This window comes from Callorhinus ursinus, unplaced genomic scaffold, assembly GCF_003265705.2.
Source record: "Callorhinus ursinus isolate GAN/ISIS: 27379988/994484 unplaced genomic scaffold, GSC_fseal_2.0 scaffold25, whole genome shotgun sequence".
Classification (NCBI taxonomy): domain Eukaryota; kingdom Metazoa; phylum Chordata; class Mammalia; order Carnivora; family Otariidae; genus Callorhinus; species Callorhinus ursinus.
The window spans coordinates 37,963,574-37,985,957 of record NW_027397087.1 but is presented as its reverse complement, the minus strand read 5'-3'; the positions used below and the strand labels follow the sequence as shown (position 1 = coordinate 37,985,957).

Here is a 22,384-nt window from a genome sequence, read left to right as displayed (position 1 = left end):
CCTAGTGCCTAGTGGACAGCCTGCCACATAGGAGGAAGTAGGCTGGAAAAACGTACTCCATGGAAGTGGCGATCAATGCCAGTGGCCCCAAGGCAGACACCACCAGGCTGAGTTCTAAGTCTAAAGCCACCTCTGGTGCTGCTCCCCAGCCGAGTCCTAAATCAGCCCAGCGTCAAAGGATGGAGTGGTTTATTACTGCATCATGACCTGAAGAAAGCTGTGGGTTATTTGTGGCACTGAAGTTTTGTGCAGAAAATAGAAGTTGAGGGTGTCCAGTAACCACTGGCAAACTGAAACAATGTGAATTGTGTCTGTGTATGATTTAAAAAAAAAATGTGTTTTATTTTTTTACTTAGTGAGAGAGAGAGTGTGCAAGCGTGGGTGGGGGGGGTGGGAGGTGGGGGAGGGGCAGAGGGAAAAGGGGAGCGAGAATGCCAGGTAGAATTCACCTTGAGCACAGAGCCCTATGTGGGCCTCAAGCCCACGATCCCAAGATCATGACCTGAGCCAAAACCAAGAGTCAGATGCTCAACCAACTGAGCCACCCAGAAGCCCCTCTGTGCATGAGTTTTAGGCAATATGGTCAGGTTTTTGAAGCCATTCACATTGCTCAAGGGACTGGAATCCTGCCCTCTTGGCTGGACCAGCCTTGCCCGTCGTACCTAGAGAGAAACCCACCCCAACCCCTACATCAAACCACTTGTAAGCTACTAACATCTTGTTTAGAAATAAGAAAGGGGACATCATTATAGGTATAAAGGGGATTTTTAAGAACTCAGGATGAACTGGAAAATTTTCCAGAAAATCTGACTCAAGACCCATAACAGACCAATACCAGGGAGAAAATCTACTCTTCAAAAAAAGTACCAGTTTCAGATAGTTTTTCAAGAAACTTCTATAAACCCGAACTACATGTGTTCTTTAGCTGTTCTAGAGGAGAGCAAAGAAATTATAGGAATAGGAATTTAACGTTGACTCAGTATTTAATATGTACCAGGCACTGTGCTAAGCAATTTGTGTTTGTGTGTGTGTGTGTGTATATACCATGTTCAAAAAAGCTTACAAATTCATGGAAAGATATTAGTATAAAATGGGTCAAAAACCTTGAAAGAAATCATATGTATTCATAAAAATCAATCACATTTATAAATATAGACAATAGCCTAGATAAAACCGGGTTGAATGGACTCTAGTTATGAATTAAAGTAATAGTATATCAGGACCAAATAGGGTTTTTCCTCCTGGGAATTCAAAAAATGGCTCAACATAAAGAAACACTGCTATATAATTCATCACACTGAAAGGTAAAAGGACACCTTCACAGAATCCCAAAGAACACCCATTCCTGAGTTAAAAATAAAACAAAATAGCAGCCACAAAAAAACTCTTATGCTAGAAGTGGGAGGCAACTTTCTGAATGTGATTTTGTAGTTACCTAAGGAAGCCAATAATAAACAGCAGAGTAAATAAGAAAAACTCTCATGAAAGCTAGGAATAAGATAAAATTGTCTTCTTTTCTTTTCTTTTTTTTAAAGTTGCCTTTTCTAACCACTTCCTCTCACTCTTCAATATTGTTCTGACGGTCCTAGCTAACAAAACAAAGCTACAAGGAGGTAATATGTGTAAATCCTGGAGAGAAAAAAAGTTTTTATTATTTGCAGATGACATGATTTGTTTACCTAGAAAATCCAAAAGAATCAATTGGAAAAACTTACAAGAATAAAAGAGCTCAATCAGATGGCTGATACAATAAATTAGGAGGATTAGAGGATGTTAATGATAACCAGCTAGAAACGGTAATGGAAAAGGTTTTACTCACAGGGTCATTAAATATTATAAATTTAACTATAATTAAAAAGTTCAAGAGGTATGTCCATAAAACTATAAAACTCAAAAGATATAATCAGAGATGAGGTCAACTCTCCCCACATTTTATATATTTTCAATCAAAATCCCAATGAATATGTAAGTTCTGAAATTGCATCAACTCTAAGAACATAAAAGCAAAAGCACTTCTGAAGAAGAATGGGAATTTGCCCTTGGGAATTCGTATGGCAGTAAGGATTAGCGTAGGAATAGTCAGATCATCAGCACAGAACAGATATTTACAAACATACCCGTGATTACTTGGGCATTTAGTACAGGATGAAAAGGGCATTTGAGATGAAGGCTAGAGTGGATTATCCAATAAAAGTTGTTGAGAGAACCAGCTTTCAATTTGGAGAGAAAAGCAAAGTGAGGAATCCTACTTTATACCACAAAGAAAAATAAATTCGATATGAATTAAAGATTCAATTATAAACATAAAACCATGAGATTGTTAAAACAGAATATAAGAAAAATATTTTTAACACTGGCCTGGGGAAAAAAAATCTTTCCTAGCATGATCGAAGCAGGATAGCATACAGGAAGAGACTGATGAACTGGATTCTATAAAACGAAACACTTAAAAACAATCCCTCATAGGAAATGCAATGACAAAGGTCAACAGGAGAAAATGTTTGGACTGTTTGCTCTTGAAATTAGAGACTGATTTCTTGAAGAAAAAAAACCAAACAGGCGAAGGACCTAAATAGGCAATTCACAAATGAAGAAAAAAAAAACAATGGCCAATAAACATCTAAAAAGCCACTAAATCCAGGGGCACCTGGGGGGCTCAGTCGTTAAGCGTCTGCCTTCGGCTCAGGTCATGATCCCAGGGTCCTGGGATCGAGCCCCGTATCGGACTCCCTGCTCCTTGGGAGCCTGCTTCTCCCTCTCCCTCTCCCCCTGCTTGTGTTCCCTCTCTCGCTGTGTCTCTCTCTGTCAAATAAATAAAATCTTTAAAAAAAGAAAAAAAAAGCCACTAAATCTGAATCTTAACAGCAAACAGGAAAATCCAGGGCGCCTGGGTGGCTCAGTCGTTAAGTGTCCGCCTTCAGCTCAGGTCATGATCCTAGGGTCCTGGGATCGAGTCCCACATCAGGCTCCCTGCTCGGCGGGAAGCCTGCTTCTCCCTCTCCCACTCCCCCTGCTTGTGTTCCTGCTCTCGCTATCTCTCTCTCTGTCAAATAAATAAATAAAATCTTAAAAAAATAAACAAACAAGAAAATCCAAATTCTAATGTCTGTCTGTTGAGGAATCTGCCAGAAAGGCATTCTGGTAGAGCAGGTCGTAAAAGTCCCAGCCGGAAGCAAGCCACAGGAAGCAAGCCACACTGAGTTTTAGCAGTAGTACAGTTCTGAGTGTGTCCCCAAGGGGCAAAGAATACGTTAGCTACGCAGATCCCCAAACAGCACTGCTAAGAATCTTACAAGAGCAATCTATTGAGAGCAGGAAGAGTTCATGTACGTATGCTCCCTTTTTGGCTAAAAAGGGGGAAAATTAGAATTCATAAGACTATATACCCCTACCTGTGCATATATTCACAAAGAAACTCTGGAGACATTCAAAACTGGTAACAACGGTGAACTGTGGATGGATGGGGGGAGGGAGAAGTGGTAGGAATTAAGCAGATGGGGACAGAGTGAAATGGAGACTTTGCCCCCTCTCTTTATAAATTGTGTAATTTTTTGAACCATACAATTGTACTATCAAAAATATTGAATTAAAATCCTGTGCTGTTTAATAAAAATAATTTTAACTGGATTCAATTGTTTTTTTTTTCATATAGGCATTCCAAGATACTACGGTGTTATGGTTTTGACTTTTCAGACAGAAACTACCTGCATCTCATTGAGAATCTAACCATATACCCACATTCCATGGCCAGAACATGGAAAATTCCACTGTAAGACTTTCTAAAGGGCAGTTTGGTAACATGTATCAAAGTGTAAAATTTTCATACCCCTGAATTGCAATGCCATTTCCAAAATTTACCCTGAAGAAATGATTGGATAAGTGCATAAAGATGATTCTGCAGCATTATTTATTACAGGGGGAAACTGTTTAGGATTACTATCCATTTGCAGGAGATAACATAAACCGTGGTCCCGGCCCCAGATGCTGCCGGTCTGCGGACCACACGCTGAATTGCAAGACCCTTGAAGCTCCTTATCCCACGTTCCCAGCTGCGTGACTCTTTGGATCTCTGTTCCCTGCACCTTCTACCCGGCTCTCGGATGTGCCACCCCACCCCGGGCCGGCGGGCTCACCTCGTCAGCATAGGGGTGTGGTGGTTGGGGTTGGAGCAGAAGATGTTGTTGGACTTGCGCGTGCCGTCTAGGAATTCCCGCACCGACTGGCTGCGGAGCTCCGCCAGGGGCCGGGCCTCGTGCTTGAGGAACCACTGGTGCGCCTCGAAGCACTTGGCACAGAGGAGCCGCTCGCACTCGAAACACCAGAAGTCCGCAGGTTCTTTGCAGCGGGCGCAAACAGCCTGCGCGTCCACGATCTGCCTGTACACTGACAGGCGCCGCTGTAGACTCTCGAAGAAGATGTTATCCACGGCCAGCGAGTCAGCGCCTAGGGGCCCGGGCGCCTGGCAGATCGGGCACCGCATGCCCGGCACCTCCAGGCATCCTGAGCACAGCGTGTGCAGACAAGGCAGCAGCTTGGGGCACTTGGCTTCTACCTGGCAGCCCTGGCAGCGCAGGAACTGGAACTCCTCCTCCATGGCTTGCTGGGGGACCAGAGAGGTGGGGGTGAGGCCTGAAATCCAGGAGCCCCCACCCACTAGACCCGCTCCTGTGGCTGGAGGCTGGAGGCTGGAGTGGGACTCCAGTATTCCATTCCGCGCAGTCCTTGGATGATACAAAACCCAGGCTTACCAGGACCACACTCCCCCACTTACTCAGGCCTTCCTGCTCTCACTCCACAATGTAGCATCAACTTCCCATAAGACAGAGTATTAGGCCCTAAGATCCATGGATGGATAGGATAAATCCCCGCCTTCATGGGACTCAGTTTAGAAAGGAGATCCATTAAGTGTATCTCATATAATATCATATAAAGTGCTTAATGTGGTTTGGTGGCTCCTCAAAAAGTTAAACACAGGACTACCATATAACCCAGCAATTTCATTCCTAGATATATATTTCCCAAAATAATGGAAAACAAGTACCCAAACAGATACTTGTGCACCCATGTTCATAGCACTGTTATGCACAATAGCCAAAAGTAGAAATAACCCAAGTGTCCATCAGTAGATGAATGGATAAACAAAAGTGGTCTACACGTGCAATGGAATATCATTCAGCTTTAAAAAGGAAGGAAGGGGGGCCTGATTGGCTCAGCTGGTGGAGCATGTGATTCTTGATCTCGGGCTTGTGAGTTCAACCCCCACGTTGGGTATAGGTTACTTAAAAATAAAGTCTTTACCAATAAATAAATAAATGAATAAATGAATGAATGAATGAATAAATAAAATGAAAAGGAAGGGCATTCTCATACATGCTATGAGAACCTTGAAGACATTTATGCTAAGCAAAATAAGCCAAACACAAAAGGATAAATATTGCATGGTCCGCTTATATGAAATCTCGACTAGGCAAATCCACAGAAAGTAGTTTGGTGGTTACCAGGAGCTGGGACAAGGCGGTAATAAGGAGCTACCGCCTAGGAGTACAGTTTCTGTTGGGGGTGATAAAAAAAATTCCGGAAATAGATGGTGGTGACGGTTACCCAACCTTGTGAATACAGTTAATGCCACTGACATGTACACTTAAAAATGGTTAAGTTTTTGGGGGCCTGGCAGGCTCAGTGAGTGGAGCATGCAACTCTTGATCTCAGGAAGTTCGAGCCCCACATTGGGAGTAGAGATTACTTACAAAAAATAAAATCTTTAAAAACATGGTAAGGGTAAGTTTTATGTTATGGATATTTTATAGCAAAAAAAAAAGTGCTTAATACAGTACCTGGAAGGAGTGTTCATAATTAGTTCTAATTATGAACTTAATAAATCCTAGTTCTAATAATGCAAATAATAAAAGTTACTGCAAGATGGTGCTTTCGTGAAGGGAAGCCAAAGGGCCTGGGAAAACATAGAGCAAATGATGTAAGTAATTCCTTTGCGGGAGGAGGGCAGCTGGGGAGTTTTCCGGGAGCTGACTGAGGCAAGCTTCCAGGAGGAGGACCTAGTAAGCTCTTGTGGTCAAAGCGGGGAGGGGTGGGGGGCTGGGCACGCAGGGTGTTCCAAGAGAAGGATCCTGGAGGTATCCTAGTGGAGAAACCACCACAGGAGCTCTGAGGCCTTAGCCAAGGCACTTCTCTCATCTGGGCCAGTTTCCCACCTTCTGATCTGGGAACTTGGGTTTTGGTTTTCCACACCTGGGACATCCCCCTGGCTCCAGGCCTGCGCAATAGGGCTACTCCCGCCATTCTCCTCAATCTGTGCACCTTCATCCGAGGCAAGGGTTTAGGGGGCGAGTCGCCAGGACGGACAGAAGAGTCCAGTCCCAAGTGTCACGGCCCCTCAGCGTCCTGCCCCTTGTCCGTGGAGAATCCCAGCCGGGAGAGGCGCCCCTAACCCATCCCGTTGCCCTTTTCTACTCTCACGTACCCCTCTCTACCCCAGCCAAGAGGGTCAGGACCCAATGTCTGGTTTTCTCTCTGTGTCACTCTTTAAGGTACTTGGTCAAGTTACCCTCTCCCTTCCCACCTCTCCCCGCACCGTAGCAAATCAACAAAGCCTAAATCCCATCTCCCCAAACCCAGTAGTACCTCCGCAGGGCTGTGGCTGGGGCTGGGCTGATGGCCTTCGGAGACGGACTCCGGGGGAGGCATGGTGGGCGTGTGGGGCAGTGCGGGGTCTTGCTGGGGACCCGGAGATCGGGCGGGCTCAGGCTCCTGCTGCATGGATCACAGCACAGTTTCGATTCTTGGTTTTGAGCTTGAGAGGCGGGAGGGGAAGCGGAACGAGAGATGGGCGCCAGACGCCAGAGTCGGCCCAGCCCGTGCGAAAGGGGCGGTGCCCGCTCAGGGCCCGCCTCCCGAGAGGAAGTGAGACAGAGCGGAGGGGCGGTTCTAGGGGCGGAGAGGACGGCGGTGGGCTTTGAAGACACGCCCAGAGCCGGAGGGAGGATTGGGAGGAGACAGGACGCTCAGCTGACCTGGGGGTAAAGGGACTTGGCGGAGCAGAGCGGGAGGGAGGCAGCGGCCGCCCTCGGCTTTGAACCCGGCCACAGAGATGAGCCACAGGTGGCCCTGCTTTGGAAGAACTCCAGGTCTAATGGAAGAGCAGTTACCCAGAGGTTTTCACACAGTAGAGGGATTGGCTGGAAAGGAGATCCTCAGCCTGGACTTGAAGGAACTTGGGGTGGGGCGGGGCGGGGCGCGTTTGGACCAGCGTGTGCAAAGACCTGGAGGTTTGAAACAGGAGAGTCTGTTTAGGAACTAGTTTTCGTTATTTTCAGATCTAAGAGGGGACCCATGAGCGGGATCAGGGCTAAGGAGATGGAACAGTTCTGTGGGTGACAGAGAATGAGTTTAGAACCCAGAAACATGACCCAACATGCATGCTGGGACGGTCACTGACAACCTAGGACAGGTAGCCTGGTCCAGGACAATGGCTGTGGGATGCAGAGGAGGGATCTGAGTCAGAGACACTGGGAGGACACTGAATGGAGATGAGGAGCAAGACGATGCCTTGGGTGACAGTTGGAGAGGCTGGTGAGTCGAAGGCAGAGGGGTTAGGGAGGGAAGGGGGAGAGCTGGTGAGCAGGTATGAAGACAGTGAGGAGAGAGCAAGTTAGCTCTTGGCCAAAGGAGAAGCATGTCAACTCCCAGCTGGTGAGGGGAGAAAGCACAACTCCAGGCAGCTTCACCGGGCCAAAGGCCCTGGCTTCAAACAGCAAACCATCCCGACCACTGTGCTAACTCCCGGGTACAATTCTGAGCTCAGTTCTGGCTTGGAGCAGACTAGGGATGGTGATGGGACCTTGCTCTTGTAAAGCTTATCGTCTGGGTTGTGTGGGGGAAGGGAATGGCAGGGAGAGCCAACTTCCCAGGACTGTGTGCGGCCTGAGGAGCCTTACCCTATCCTCCAGCCTGATCAGTACCCTTAGGGCTTTAGAATCAGGCCATCAAACTAGGAAAAGCCAAAGATGCTGAGCAGCTCCTGCAGAAGGGACCTGGAAGAGTCACACCTGGGGGTGTTATGGGTCTGAGGAGGCAGGGCTGGCATGTGGCTGAGACAAGGAAAGCTTTATTAATTTCTTTGCTCACTTTGAAAGACACCCTGCCCCAACTCCATGTTGAAAATCAATGCTTCTCAGAGTAAATTTACCATTTGCATTTAGATTTTCTCAAGCCATGGAGAGGCAAGTTACCTCTAGGTCGAGTTACCTCTGGATCAAGGGGTGTGCTGTTTCTGGACCTTTGTGATACTCTGGAGCGCCTGCTCAGGGATGCTCTGTGCTATTGCCTCCTTCCTCACTCTGCTGCGCTCCCTGAGGTCTGCACATGAAAATTAATCTTTTTGTGCCAAAGTTCAGGCCCTCCCGCCCCACCTTGACCACAGTGAGGCTGACTGCGGGTTCATTCAACAAATAAGTATTGAGATCCATTCTGTGGGGCTGTGGGGACACAAGGAGGAATAATTTGCTGACAGTGCCCTGGAGAAACCCTAATTCTAGATAAGACATCCCAGCACTCCCACCCCAGTATGTGAGTTTGCAGCGGGAGTGCTGAGAAGGCTGGTAGCATTTCCTTGATTGTGGAGGAAATTCGATTCCTGAAAACCCACTCACAAAGCTCACTTTGCCATCCAGCTCTTTTTCCAAGGCCAGGCCGAGCAGGGAGGCACGACTCCTGCGAGCTCGGTCCTCCCCGCGCAGGGGGCGCTGTGGGACGGCGGGAGCCGGCCCGGCTAGCCGCCGCCTCCTGCGCCCGTGGCCAGTGAGACCGGAAGCGGCGGCCGGCGGGGGCGGGTCGGGTAGCGGCCGGTTTCTGTGTCCCGGCCTCGCCGCGCCCCTGTCAAGAGCCATGCTCGGCAGGTCCGGGTACCGGGCGCTGCCCCTGGGGGACTTTGACCGTTTCCAGCAGTCGAGCTTCGGCTTCCTGGGCTCGCAGAAGGGCTGCTTGTCCCCGGAGCAGGGCGGCGTGGGGTCGGGGGCCGGTGAGTGGCCGCCCAGCACAGCGGACCCGGGGCGGGGACCGGCTGGTACCCTCAGGAGTCAGCTGGTCTGGCGCCCTCGCATCCTAAGAGGAGGCACCGAGAGTGGCTACGATGTAGAGAAGGGCCTGGACCCGGCGTTGGGATGCTAGCGCTCATCCGCCCTCCCTAGGGCTACTGGGCTCCTGGCCCGGAGCTCTCTCGTCTTCTAACAGGCCTCATCCCCTCATTTCTCCTCTCGGCTCGTAACAGCCCTTTAAGCCTGGGAAGGGATTTCAGATTCCCATTTTGAAGGTTTATTTATTTGAGAGAGAGGGAGGGAGGGTGGGTGGAGGGACAGAGGGAGAGAATCTCAAGCAGATGGGGCCAGATTTCAGGGAGTGAAATCACAACCTGAGCAGAAACCTACAGTCGGCCGATTCACCGATTGGGCCATGCAGGAGACCCCTCAAATTCTCATTTTGACCAGAAAGAACCCAGAGTCTAGGCATGGGAGGTCACCACCTCTCTAAGGGCGCTTGGCCACAGAGAAATGGCAGAATCTTCATCCTAGGAGTACTTCTAGGTGCCTGAAGCTTAAGCATCTGCCTGTTTCCTGGTGGATATGGCCAGGCCCTCAGCTGCCTGTTTTGTCAGCTTTGGTCATCTCTTGCTTCAGAGCCTTGAGGAATTCCCTTGGCCCCCCGTGCCAGATCCCACATGCCTCAGTCTGACAAGCAACCTCTGGAGGATTTGGTCTCTCCTGACCTTCCTGTAATGACAGCTGACCCTCTCCAAGGCTTCCTTTCCTGCAGGGGCCACAGGGGTCAGAGCCAGACAGGAAATGTCCTGAGGCTTGGAGAGCCCAGAGGGCATGGAGTTCCTGGGAGGACCGAGCAAAAACTCCTGTCTGCTTCCTCCCCAGGCTTGGGAGGGGAAAGAGAGCAGAGGATGATAACCATGCTAGATTCTGGGGCTTTCTAAGCTCCACTTTCATCCTGGGCTCTTGGTTCTCCAGGGGCCAGGACCTCTGTCTCAGATGAGCCTCATCTTCCTAGTTCCCATCTCCTACCCCAAGCCACTTCAAGTTTTACTTGAATTTGATAGTCCTTAGGGCATTTAAAGGGGGGGTGAGTTGTGAGCTAGGGAAGAACATCTTCGCCCTCACTGGTTCCTATTGAGCCATTAATGCTCTATCACTTTAGGCTAAGGCATTATCTCCAAAAGGATGCCCTGAAAGCACACTTCTGGGGGTGATGGTAGAGGAGGAATGTGTTCTGCCACCAGCGTTCAGTTCAACCCAGCACAGTGTTTACCGATGCCCGGGTGCTCCTGGCTCTCATACCTGGGAGGCACTATATATCAGACAAGAGAATTGATCCAGATACCCGGCAAGGAGAGCATCACATGGATTGGCTTCTCAAATCTAATGGCTGTTGCCTAGCAGAGACTTGGCCCTGTGGAGGTGGGACTTGAGGCAGATTAGTTTTGATGTGCGGGAGGAGGGAACATGCTTAACTAGCATCTGGCTAAAGACAGGAATTAGGTAAGGAGGCAACAGAGAGCCCTCAGAGGACGAGCCGCCGAAGGGGGAGGTGGGCAAAAGGTGCACTTGACCAACTTCACTCAGCTTGCTGCTGTCCTGCCAGAACCAGTTGGCGTTCCTTGACTGCCTCTGCTCTCTTGTCCCCAGATGCACCTCAGAGCTGGCCCTCCTACTTCTGCCACAGCCTCATCAGTTTCCTGGGGTTCTTGCTGCTGCTGATCACCTTTCCCATTTCTGGCTGGTTCGCCTTGAAGGTAAGGCTGGCTGGGTCAGACTCCAGGGGGATTGGGCTCCACTCTCCATCCTCTCTCCCCTTCCCCTAAATATCACATTATCACACCCAATGAAATGGGCCGGTCGAGGATTGTTCATTCATATCTTTTAGATGAGGAAACAGGCTCAGTTTTCCCCAAAGTCATACTGGGAGCCAGTGAGTGGTAAACAAGCCTTCCCAAACTCCCAAGTCCTGGGGTCTGGACACTGCCTTTAAGTGCACACAGATTTCTTTGCCACACCTTCCTTTCTTTGGGTTAGGCTAAAATTTGAACTGAAAACTACTCCACTTGGCCCAGCAGGTAATGAGTAATAGGAATTCAGGCCTGGTTTTTAGCAAGGGCTGGTGCAGAGGGGAAAGCCATGAGCTATACTTAAGGATCATATCTGAGAGCTGCAGTGAAGGTGAAAGCCCAGGCAGGCCTTGCCCTTTGTGTTGCCCTCGGCAACAGTCAACTTTCTAGAAAGCCTTTGGGTTTGGTGTGGTCTAGAAGGAGGTCTTTAGAAGGTACTAAATCCTAGTCCTAAAAGTGCCACTGAAACAAATACTGTGTGACCTTGGGCAAGTCACCCTCTCTGGGCCTTCATTTCTCAATTTGGACCTATTTACTTCTAAAGTTGGCAAAGTCCTTTGCTTGGGGTTGGAACTGCATTCAGAACTGCATTCAGTTCTTGCCTGTTTCACTCAGGGGCTGTGTGATTTTTGAGCACATCATTTAACCTCTCAGAGCCTTGGTTTTCTCTTCTAAAAAGGTCTAAGGATAGCTGACACTGACCAAGGCAAAGGAGAGAGAGGGGTGGGGGGTACCTGAGCAGACGCCATTGTCAGCCTAGGCCCAGTACTTTACCCCTTTCCCTTACCCTCATGAACAGATTGTGCCCACCTATGAGCGGATGATTGTGTTTCGACTGGGCCGGATCCGCACCCCTCAAGGGCCTGGCATGGTTCTACTCTTGCCCTTCATTGACTCCTTTCAGCGGGTGGATTTGAGGACACGAGCTTTCAGTGTCCCTCCCTGCAAGGTGAGGAACTTTTCAGCTCCCCAGACAGAGGGAGTGGGGGCTTGTGCAGAGTGATTGTGGGAGCCAGTACCTTGGTGTATGAGTAGCCCTCAGGGGTAGGGTGGCAGAAGAAACCAGAAAGTTGAGGATGGAGGCTGGTAGGACATCCTTGTTCAATGTACCTAATGACATGCACTTGGGGACATGATTTTCCCCTTGAGGAGCTAGGTACCAGGAGGGTGGGTCAAGCTAGGTGGTCTTGGTGGGCCTGACCTCCCTACAGCACCAGCCCCTTGAGTGTCTCCTCTTTCACGACCTTCCCCAACAGTTGGCCTCTAAGGATGGGGCTGTGCTGTCCGTGGGGGCCGATGTCCAGTTCCGCATCTGGGATCCGGTACTGTCTGTGATGACTGTGAAGGACCTGAACATGGCCACGCGCATGACGGCCCAGAACGCCATGACCAAGGCCCTGCTCAAGAGGCCTCTGCGGGAGATCCAGATGGAGAAGCTCAAGATCAGCGACCAGCTCCTGGTAGGCAGCTCCTCACATGGTAGAGGTCAGTGGTGGGTCCTGGGCTTGGCTCTGCCTGCCAGGGCACTTTGAGCAAAGCACCAGATTGCTCTGGGCCTCAGTTTACCATATGTTCCAACCTTGGAGGAGGCTGCGGTCTGGGTGGGACTGAGGAACAGAAGATGGGTGCAGCCCATAGTGGTCTTGGGCAAGCCTGTCTTGGAGAGGCACAGGGGCCCTGAGAGAGGAGTGGCCTGACCTAGATTCTGGGGCCCTGCCTAACTGCTGGGGTTTCACCCTTCACTGCTCTGCAGGCGTTGCCATGACAACACTGGGCCTCACAGGCAGGCGGGTGGGGTGAAAGGAGCAGGGGCCCTCCTGGCACAGTCACCTTCTGGGGAACTCCGTGCTCCACAGGGCAGCATGTGCATCTTGGGGGCTTTGTGTTCCTTGTTTAGAACAGAACAAAGTGACACCAGGCATTTAGACCTTTTTCCTGCCTCTCCATGTGTGAGTAATTACACCAGAATTCCCCTTGCATCCCTTCTGTGACAGGATAGGGTGGAAATGTGGCATGTGTCACCTGAGGCAGCCTGTCCCCTGCTCCCCATGCTCCCCTTGGGCTTTCTCCCGTGTCCTGGTGGACCTGAGTGAGGTTTCCCCTTAGTCCCCTTGGCTTTGTTTTCCCCTGGGGACCTGGGGTTCGAGGACGGGCGGGGTGGGATAATGCCAGTGCCGGAGGTCCCAGTCCCCTCCGGAAGTGAACCAACCCCGTGGGGGAAACTGCTGAGGAGAGGGTAGTGTGCTCGTGACGCTCGCTCTCACGTGCTGAGCGTTTTAGAGTTTACAAGTCCTTTCGCTGCCCACGTGTATCCGCTTTACATTTTGCTGTGAGAGGGCTGATATTATTTTATTTTGGAGGGAGGAAACTGAGGGCTCAGAAGTTATTTGTCACCCCCCAAGAACCATGGTCAAGGGCAGAGCTGACCCAGAGGCAGATCACCTGCCCTCCCACCCCCCCACCCCTCAATCCAGCACTCCATCTTCTACAATTGATAACAAATTGGTAACAACTTTTATTTATGAAACTACATTCCATTTTAGTGTACTTTTCAGAGGAGAAAACTGATCTCAGCCTTATTGCTGTCAGGGGCTGGTCAGGGAAGAAACCAGAACACCAGGCATGTTGTGCAACAGAACTGAGAGAGGCAGTTTGGGGGAAGTCGGTCCCACACCAGGATGTTAGTCACTTAGGGCCTGTTGCCCAGATGGAATTGGCTCCTGGTAGAGTGGGGTCATTGCCTATGGTTACAACGAAGTCTCGGGAATGCCAGCCTGCCTCCCAGGAGCCAGGGGTCAGGCGTACATTTCTCATTCTCACTCCCTTTTCTGCCTTCGCTTCCCTGGAGGGACACACACTCCGCACTCTCCCTTGCTGGACCCTCCTTAGCTGCTTACTCTTCCCCCAGGCCTATTGCTTCCGTTCACTGCTCACCCCACACCACGTCCCCCTGCTGCAGCCTGGCCTCTTCCTCCGTGGGGGGGGGGCGGGGGCGGGGCAAACACTCCAGGACAGGAACCGTTTCAGCTCCTCCAGCGTCACCCCTTCAACCTCCTCGCCATCTGCGCTCTTTCCCCTGCCTCACTGCAAGCGGTGCTTCCTCTGAGGCTCCTCCCTGCGCTCCCTGCGTGGGCAGTGCTCTGGGTTCGGGGCTCAGCTCTTGCTCTGTTAGTCCTCCTTCCGCTCCTTCCTGTGTGGGCGTGGGCGCAGGCTCTCTCTGCACCCCCAGCCCCTGACAGCTCTCCCCCACCTCTCCCCGCCTCTCCCTGGCCCTGCCCACCCCTGTCCTCAGTCTAGGCTTCCTCCAGACTCCTAAGACAGCAGCATGACCTCCCTCCTGCTAGCTCCCCGCTCTTCTCAGTCCTATGCTTGCTTCACCTAGTGGGAGCCTCTGACTCTGTGCACCCTCCTCCCCCTCCCTCTCTCGGATCCTCTGCTTCCCTTGGCTTCCGTTATTCCACTCCGGCTTTTCCTCCTTCCAGATCACTCCTGGTTACTCCTTGCTCTCCTGCCCTTCAGTTTCCAAGTTTCCATCAATGGCCTCTTTTTGCCTGGGACCGCCCAGGAGGGCTCATCCGGCCAGGCTTCGTGCTGCCTCTGGACACTGATTGTTTACAACCCTCTGCTCCAGTCCCACTCCTGTGACCTCGACCCCATTTATCCAGCCGCCTGGTGGACAGTTGCTGTTGCATAGACACCTTGAGCTGATTATGTTAAAAAAAAAAAAGTCCTCTTCCCTCCCCTAGCCACCCCCAAGTGTGTGTGTCCCTGTGTGCTCACGATCTGTGCAGGAGCCCACACCAGAAAGCCAGCCCCTCTCCGCTTTCCGTCACTGCACAGCCAGGCGGCCACCACACTTACTGCTTGTTTCCCTGGCGTCTTGCTGTAGCTTAATAGAGTTGACAGAGTTGTGCTCTGTCCTCTTCTTGTCTTGGCCTCACAGCCACCTCTCTCTCTGACACCAGACCTGCCTCATTTCTGCTTGCACTTTGAAACAATGGCCCACGTGGTCTCCATGTCTCCACCCTCAGCCCTCTTCAATCCAGTGTCCACAGAGCAGCCAGGAGGATCTTCCTAACAATCAAGTCTGCTGTCACCCCCCTGTTAAACTCCTCTCCGAGGCTCCTCATGTGTCAATAAATCCGAGTGAGCTGGAGCCACCCACATCTGAGCCCTCAGCTGTCTCCAGTCTCCCAGCCTACACCTGAGGGTCTAGCTAAATGGAACCGTGGTTACTCACACTTCCCCAGACATTCCAGGTTCTGTCTGGGCTTTTGTACATGCTGTTTCCATTGACTGAAAAAGTCCTTGTGGGGTTCCCGGACCCAATTCCAGTGTGCGAAAGGGGGGTTTCCACACACACAACACCACGCAATTTTTGGACACCAGTAGGGTATCCCGAGAATTCAAGTCAATTCTGACACTGTCTACTCAGAGACAGCATCAGATCCCATGGGTTAAGGTCTCAGTCCCACAAGACTGCTCCCCATTCCTTACTAAAGATGTCAGTCACAAGCCCCAGGCTGTTACCTATGCTTCTGACCAACCAGCTCCAGATTGGGGGTTCCAGCAACTTCCCTGGGTTTTTTTTTTTGCTAGAGCAGCTCACAGAACTCTGGGAAACCCTTATGCTTACCAGTTTACTAAAGGATATGATAAAAGGTAAGAATCAACAGCCAGACAAAGAGACACACAGGGCGAGGTCGGGGGAAGGGGCACAGAGCTTCCATGCACTCCCCAGGCACCCCTCTCTCTGGCATTCACTGGTCTGGAAGCTCTGGAACCCAGTCCTTCTAGGAATTTTATGGAGGCTTCTTTGCATACTGAGGATCAAGTCATTGGTCATTGTTTGGGGTGGGACTGAAAGTTCCAGTTCTCCAGTCACATAGTTGGTCCTTCTGGCAGCCAGCCCCCACCCTTGAGTGGGGTCCAAAAATCACCTTTCTTACCGTCACAAAAGACCCCTTTATCATTCTCCTCACAAGCAATTCCAAGGGTCGGAGGAGCTATGAGTCAGGAACAAAGACAAATATATAGAAGTATATTTTATCAGTTAAATGATCAAATGCATATTTCTTTTTTTTTTTTTATAAAGATTTTATTTATTTATTTGACAAAGAGCGAGAGAGGGAATATAAGCAGGGGGAGTGCGAGAGGGAGAAGCAGGCTTCCCGCCGAGCAGGGAGCCCGATGTGGGGCTCGATGTGGGGCTCGATGTGGGGCTCAATGCAGGGCTCGATCCCAGGACCCTGGGATCATGACCTGAGCCGAAGGCAGACGCTTAACGGCTGAGCTACCCAGGCGCCCCCAAATGCCTAGTTCTTATAAATCACAGCACTGCAGTCTTCCTTCTTGCTCTACTCTTTGGCTGGGATGACTCCACTCCTCCTGGTGTCATTGCCCACTCCCTGGACCTCCAGGGGTCAGGCCTGGTCGTAGTTGCTCACGCCAGCTGCCAGGTTGTATATTGTCCTCTGCACTCCCCAGGAGGGAGCCTGGCCCAGGAGGGGGGCTGTGGCACCTCCAGCCCGAAGAAGGTGCTCCCAGAATGGCTTTTTGATTTAATTCCATTTCTCGGCACATTGTTTGCCAGCTGGAAATCAATGATGTGACCAGGGCGTGGGGGCTGGAGGTGGACCGAGTGGAGCTGGCAGTGGAGGCCGTGCTCCAGCCCCCCCACGACAGCCCAACGGGGCCCAGCTTGGACAGCACCCTCCAGCAGCTGGCCCTCCGCTTCCTGGGAGGAGGCCTGTCCTCCGTGGCAGGAGGTGCTTCAGCCCCAGGGTCAGGTGAGGAGCCCCGGGAAGAAGGGGAGGTGCTCCCGGGGTGCTTGGCTCCATGTCCTGCGCATGCTCAGCTTTGCTCCCCGTTACCTTAGCTGAGCGCCTTTGAGCAGTGCACACCTGCCCAGCTGCTCAGGCCTCCCCCACTGCTAGAGCCGACGGGAGCTGAGGCCGTGAAAAGAGCCCAGCTGTCTGAATGCGGAGAGGCCTTTGGGAGCCTCCGTGGGAGGAAGAGACAGCACCCAGAGTGTGAAAGCTGAAGGGCTGCTGCTTAGCCGAGGAGGAAGTCGAACTCAGGCCTGAAGGGTGTATAAGAGGGAGCTGCCATGAGACGTGCAGAGGTCACAGTGAGCCTGACCTTGGCAGCACACTGACTTTCTTCTCTCTGCTTCCTTCCCCAACTCTGTTGGCCACCCCCAGCAGACACCTTGGAGATGGTGAGCGAAGCTGAACAGCCTGCCCCTCACGTTGGTGCTGGGCCCAGCCCAAAGCAGCCCGTGGCCGAGGGCCTGCTGACTGCCCTGCAGCCCTTCCTGTCGGAGGCCCTGGTCAGCCAGGTCGGGGCCTGCTACCAGTTCAATGTCATCCTGCCCAGTGGTACCCAGAGCATCTACTTCCTCGACCTCACTACAGGTGCCCCTGCCTTCCCTGCCCCCGCCTTCCCAGCCAGGTCGCTTGTAGCCAACCCCACCACCCCTGTGGTCCTTTTTAAAACTGCTCTCTGCTCCTGCAACAGTTTAGAGGGAACCCGTAGCAGTCAGGGGCTCAGACAGCATGTGCAGACAATGACAATCCGGGCCTTTGTCTCCCTGCCCTGTCCCCTTGAGCAGGACGACTCCGACGGCTGAGCTCCCTACAGCCAGAGTCCCGCACACAGGGCAGGCCTACTGCATCCAGGCTCTGTGCTGAGCACATGCAGTGCTCACCTACTTCTCACTGCGAGTCTCTGATTCAGGGATGATCGTCCTCCCCATTTCACCAGTTTGGAAACTGAGGCCTGGAGTGGTCACACAGCCAATAAGACTTGAACTCAGGGAAATAGAACCTGAACACTTAACTATTACTTTCCACTCCTCCTAGTGGGACATGCTAACCGGATCTTCCCCCTGCTGCGTAGCCATCCCCCCTACTAATGCTCAATTTTTCTTTCCCTCCACAGGGCACGGGAGGGTAGGACACGGGGTGCCTGACGGCATCCCGGATGTGGTGGTGGAGATGGCGGAAGCGGACCTGCGGGCCCTTCTGTGCAGGGAGCTGCGGCCCCTGGGGGCCTACATGAGTGGGCGGCTAAAGGTGAAGGGTGACCTGGCCATGGCCATGAAGCTGGAGGCTGTCCTCAGGGCCCTGAAGTAGCAGCTTTGGCTGACTGTCCATAGCCCAGCCCCAAGTCTGGCATCAAGCCAGGGGGGCATCTTGGAGGAGGAGGCACTGGTGCCACACCTTGGATTGTTGAGGCCCTGAGAAGTTCGAGGCTCAGCCAGGAGCCAATGAATAGAGGCTGGGCAGACACCAGAGGCTGGGAGACACTGAGTCAGGCCACCCGGCCCTTCTCACCTAGAGTGCTTCTCTGGACAAGCCTTTGCCCATCCTGGTCCCTGGCTGACTGCCCCGCCCTGAGCCGGGGACACAGAGTGATGACAAGAGGGCCAGGCCTGCTCCACTCTGCTGGCTAACTGACTGGAGAGGCAGGGCCCGCAGAAACAGCCTGACCGCAGCGGGTTTGGTCCCAGCGTGAGGGAGCCAAGCATGTGGCTCAGGTCCCAGCTCAAACGGGGATCAGAGAGGGTGAGTGGGGGAGAAGGAAGGCAGCCACCAAGGAGAGTCACTGCAGGGCAGGGATTCGGGGATCGAGTTGGGCCTGCCTTCCTGGTTGTCGTCTAGGCCCAAGTCAGTGTGCAGGGGGGATGGAAGAGTGTGGGGCCTTCTCCACCTCTGGCCCTGCTCCTGAAGATGTCTTTGACTCATCTACCAGCTCCGTCCTGCATGCCTGACGGGCTGGGGCCCAGGGCAGCATGTAGGAGAGCCCTGTTCCTGTGCTTTTTACCAGAGGTTTGCAAACCACCAATAAATGTGCTGTTTACAATGTATTGAAGAGAAGTGGGGGCACGGGGGTGGGTTGGGGGGTTCCCGAGGCCATGCCCTTACTGCCACCGGGCAAGGATGAGGGCTGGGAGGCTGACACACCCTTAATATATGCATGTGAATCACCCACAGTTCCCCTTCCTGCCAAGGGTTTCAGAGACCCTGGGGCAGGTGTGGGCTCTTCTGTTCCTCTTTGGGTAAAAGTTCGCCAGGAAAGAGAGGGTATGGGTGTGTCCGGGCTGGTCCTGCAGACACCCTCCCAAAGGGCAGGGTGGGGGGTCTGATCACGTTCAGCAGAGGAATCAGGGCTGCTGTCAGCTCCCTGTCTTCCCCCTGGGGTCCCTGTTTCTCCCCCTGCAGAGGGGAAGGAAACAGAAGGAACTGGGCCTGGAGGCCCGGCCAGGGGGGCTTCAGCCCTGGGAGCCCGGCCCGGCTTTCTGCTCCAGTGCTCTAGCCCAAATCCCAGGGACCTCAGGGAAGGGGCCTTTTACTTCTTCAGCCCTAAGAAATGAATCTCACTTCCTGGAAAGGCTTGTGAAAAAAGAAACCCACAGAAATTGGGACCTCCCCTTTGCTAAACAGCCTTGTCCTCTGGCACCAGGCTGTTCCCCTTGGGGCTTCTCCAGGCCCCCTGGCACCAGGCCCCATCTAGTTTTCCCCTTTGTTCTTGCCAGTGCTTGCCTTTTCCCTCCTCTGGTAAGTCCTCTTAGTGTGGACTGTGTGGCCTTGGGGTTCAGGTTTCAGCTCCAGGGCCCCCACCTTGGAGGGTCAGAGCCCCGGCCAGCTGCCCCCACCAGCTCTGCCCTCAGCCAGAGGCTCCCTTCCCTGCAGTCCCTCCCGCCCCCACCAGCCACTCTCCCCCACCACCCTCAAGGCCTAGTAGGGCACGGTCCTCCGCTCTCCACTGAGCCCCCTTCTACGTTGGGGCTGTCGCCATTCCCCACTGCCTGTGTCACCGTTCCTTGCATCAGTGCCTGTCTTCCCTGCCAGACTGTGAGCTTCGTATATGAGCTGTTCCTTCCTCCACGGCGGCACGCAGTGTATCAGGAGTTTATGGGAAAGCCCCACATCTTCCTCATGAAAGCTTAGAAGAAATCGAAACTCAGATTATTTTTGTGGGCATGGGAAGATCGACAAAACATTTACAGGAAACTGAATCTTCTGAATGTCTATATAGGTGGGGAGTAAGGCCTACCACTAATTCCCGGTGTTGAGGGCCACTCATTCCTTGGTGAGGCCAGCACTCCAGGAAAGGGAGCCCACAGGTTCAAGGGCCCCTGGGCTTTGAGGACTGAGAAGGCCTCGGAGTCTGCTGGGGAAGGCAAGGGGCACTTAACAGCGGTAGGGAGGGAGGGAGAGGGTGTCAATCGTAGGAGGCTTCCCTGAGGAGGTGATGCCCTTATGCCCTTGCAGCCACAGGGCAGGGTGATGAGAGAAGAAAAGAGACGGGGCAAAGCATGCCACAGAGGGGACAGCCCCTCTGTCCCCTCTGCGAGGGGGGGGAACACAGCTGGAAGAGGCAGCTGAGCGCCTCTGATTTCAGGAACTGGAACCTGAAGTATGGGGGTGTGCACGTGGATTTGGGGGAGAGGGGATAGTGTAACGCTGGACCATGTGCGTGCCTGCACTGAACTAGGCTTGCTGTATATTGTTTTTTCCCTTGAGACAACCTTATGAATAATAAGTAAAATGCTCACATTGACATGTGTAATGTATTACTTTGATGTTATTTAAAAAATAAGTAAATTTTGAATAGCTAGTACAGTCACGTCCTTCAAATTTTTTTTAAAGATTAAAAAGGGATACTATTAAAATTGTCCCTCATACTCCTGACTCATCCACGTATTTCCCACACCTTCCTCCAAACAAGTATCCACTGATACTAGTTTGTTGGTTATTCCAGAAGTTTTTTTTTTATGCATATACAAGAAAATCCAAATATATATCCTCTGGACTTTTTAAAATACAAATGGAAACAGCAAATATAATTTTGCTTTATTCACATTACACCTTGAGGATCTTTTCCCACTGCGTTTTGTAGTTACATAGGCTTCTGTTCAGATGTATCATTATTTATTTATTTATTTTTAAAAGATTTTATTTACTTATTTGAGAGAGAGAGAATGAGAAATAGCATGAGAGGGAAGAGGGTCAGAGGGAGAAGCAGACTTCCTGCTGAGCGGGGAGCCCGATGCGGGACTTGATCCCGGGACTCCAGGATCATGACCTGAGCCGAAGGTAGTCGCTTAACCACCTGAGCCACCCAGGTGCCCCAGATGTATCATAATTTATTTAACCTGTCTGCATTGATGGACATTTAGATTATTTGGCGGTTTTTGCTATTTCAAACAATGCTGTAGTAATAACTTTAACATACACTACTTTGCCTGTGGTTGAGCTTACCTGTAGATTAAAATTCCAGAAGAGAAATGGCTAGGTTAAAGCATTTGTAATTTAACAAATACTGCCCAAATCCCCTCTTTAAGGGGTTATTCCAATTTACACTCCCATCATTAGTGATTAAGAGTGTGCTTTTCCTCACAGCCATGCCAACACAGGGTGTTATTAAACTTTTGCATTTTTTGACAGTCTGGTAAGCGAAAAATTGCATCTCAGTGTAGGGTTTTTACTGTTATTGTCCAATTGTTTATTGCTCTTTAACTTGGATTTTCAAAGCACAGGGTTTTTGCTGTCTTCCTCCAGCATTTACTTTTTTTTTTTTTACTTTTTACTTTTTTTCTCATATGACAATGAAATGCACTCATTTTAAATGTAGTGCTTGATGTGTTTTGACAAACGTGAACACCGTGTAACCATCAGCCAACACAATCAAGATACAGAACATTTCCATCAACTCACAAAGTTCCCCCATGTCCCTTCCCTGGCCCCAGGCCACCACTGATCTGCTCTTCCATTGCTATGGATTAAATTTCACTTTTCTAGAACTTCATAACAAATGAAACCACACAGTATGTATCCTCCTGTGTCTAGCTTCTTCCTCTCCTTCTAGTGTTTCTGAGAGCCATCAATGTTATCATGTCCGTCTGTAGTTTGGGTGTTTTTACTGCCTGCGCATCCTAGTGTATGGATGGCTGCACAATTTACTTATTCATTTGTACTTTCCAATTTCTGATTATCAAATAAAGCTCCTTTGAACATCTATATACAAGCCTTTGTGGGGACATATATTTCATTTGGGTAAACACTTAGGAGTAGAATTTCTGGGTCAAGAAACTGCCAAACCAGTTCCAGAGTGATTATGCCAGCACTTGGTGTTGGCAGTCTTTTTAAGGTGAGCCATTCTGGTGGGTATGACTGATGATGTTGAGCCTCTTTTTATATGCTGACTGGGCATGTGTCTTCTCTTGGTATCTTTATTGGCATCCCATTATTGTGTGAAGAAACACATAAAAAAATCACAATCGTGATATTGAGTCTACGGATCCATGACCATGGCCTGTTTTTAAGTCTATTTTTGTGTTTCAGAAGTTTTATAATGTTCTTCATATTGGTTTTGAACATTTCTTAAGTTTATTCCAAAGTACGTTATCTTTTCTGACACTGCTATAAATAAGGTCTTTCCTTCCATTATAATATCTGATGAGGATGCAATTTA

General features: G+C 51.0%; 2 protein-coding genes across 17 annotated transcripts in view; one reads left to right on the top strand and one right to left on the bottom strand.

Annotated features, from left to right (window-relative positions):
* Positions 1 to 6,871, bottom strand: part of PML (PML nuclear body scaffold) — a 40,758-nt gene extending 33,887 nt beyond the window's left edge. For 3 of the 12 annotated variants that reach the window (XM_025884038.2, XM_025884040.2, XM_025884039.2), the window contains exons 1-2: positions 6,640 to 6,861; positions 4,134 to 4,600 (exon numbers count right to left, since the gene is read on the bottom strand). In XM_025884038.2, coding sequence (XP_025739823.1) covers positions 4,134 to 4,600; positions 6,640 to 6,774 — 602 coding nt within the window. In that variant the 5' untranslated portion in view covers positions 6,775 to 6,861. Of the gene's footprint in view, positions 1 to 4,133; positions 4,601 to 6,639 lie in introns of all 12 variants that reach the window. The other 9 variants (XM_025884033.2, XM_025884035.2, XM_073877343.1 and 6 more) reach the window with 8 other exon arrangements.
* A 430-nt stretch (positions 6,872 to 7,301) lies between these two features.
* On the top strand, positions 7,302 to 20,470 carry STOML1 (stomatin like 1). Of its 5 annotated transcripts, none has more exons than XM_025883938.2 (7): positions 7,302 to 7,587; positions 10,704 to 10,810; positions 11,703 to 11,852; positions 12,160 to 12,363; positions 16,497 to 16,692; positions 17,107 to 17,319; positions 17,846 to 20,470. In XM_025883938.2, the coding sequence occupies exons 1-7, from the start codon at positions 7,539 to 7,541 to the stop codon at positions 18,037 to 18,039; spliced, it is 1,113 nt and encodes a 370-aa protein (XP_025739723.1). In that variant the 5' UTR covers positions 7,302 to 7,538; the 3' UTR covers positions 18,040 to 20,470. The 5 variants fall into 5 exon arrangements, with proteins under 5 accessions (XP_025739723.1, XP_025739722.1, XP_025739721.1 ...); XM_025883937.2 differs by lacking the exon at positions 7,302 to 7,587 and adding an exon at positions 8,827 to 9,034 and having other exon boundaries at positions 17,110 to 17,319; XM_025883936.2 differs by lacking the exon at positions 7,302 to 7,587 and adding an exon at positions 8,827 to 9,034.
* Positions 20,471 to 22,384: the final 1,914 nt, after the last annotated feature.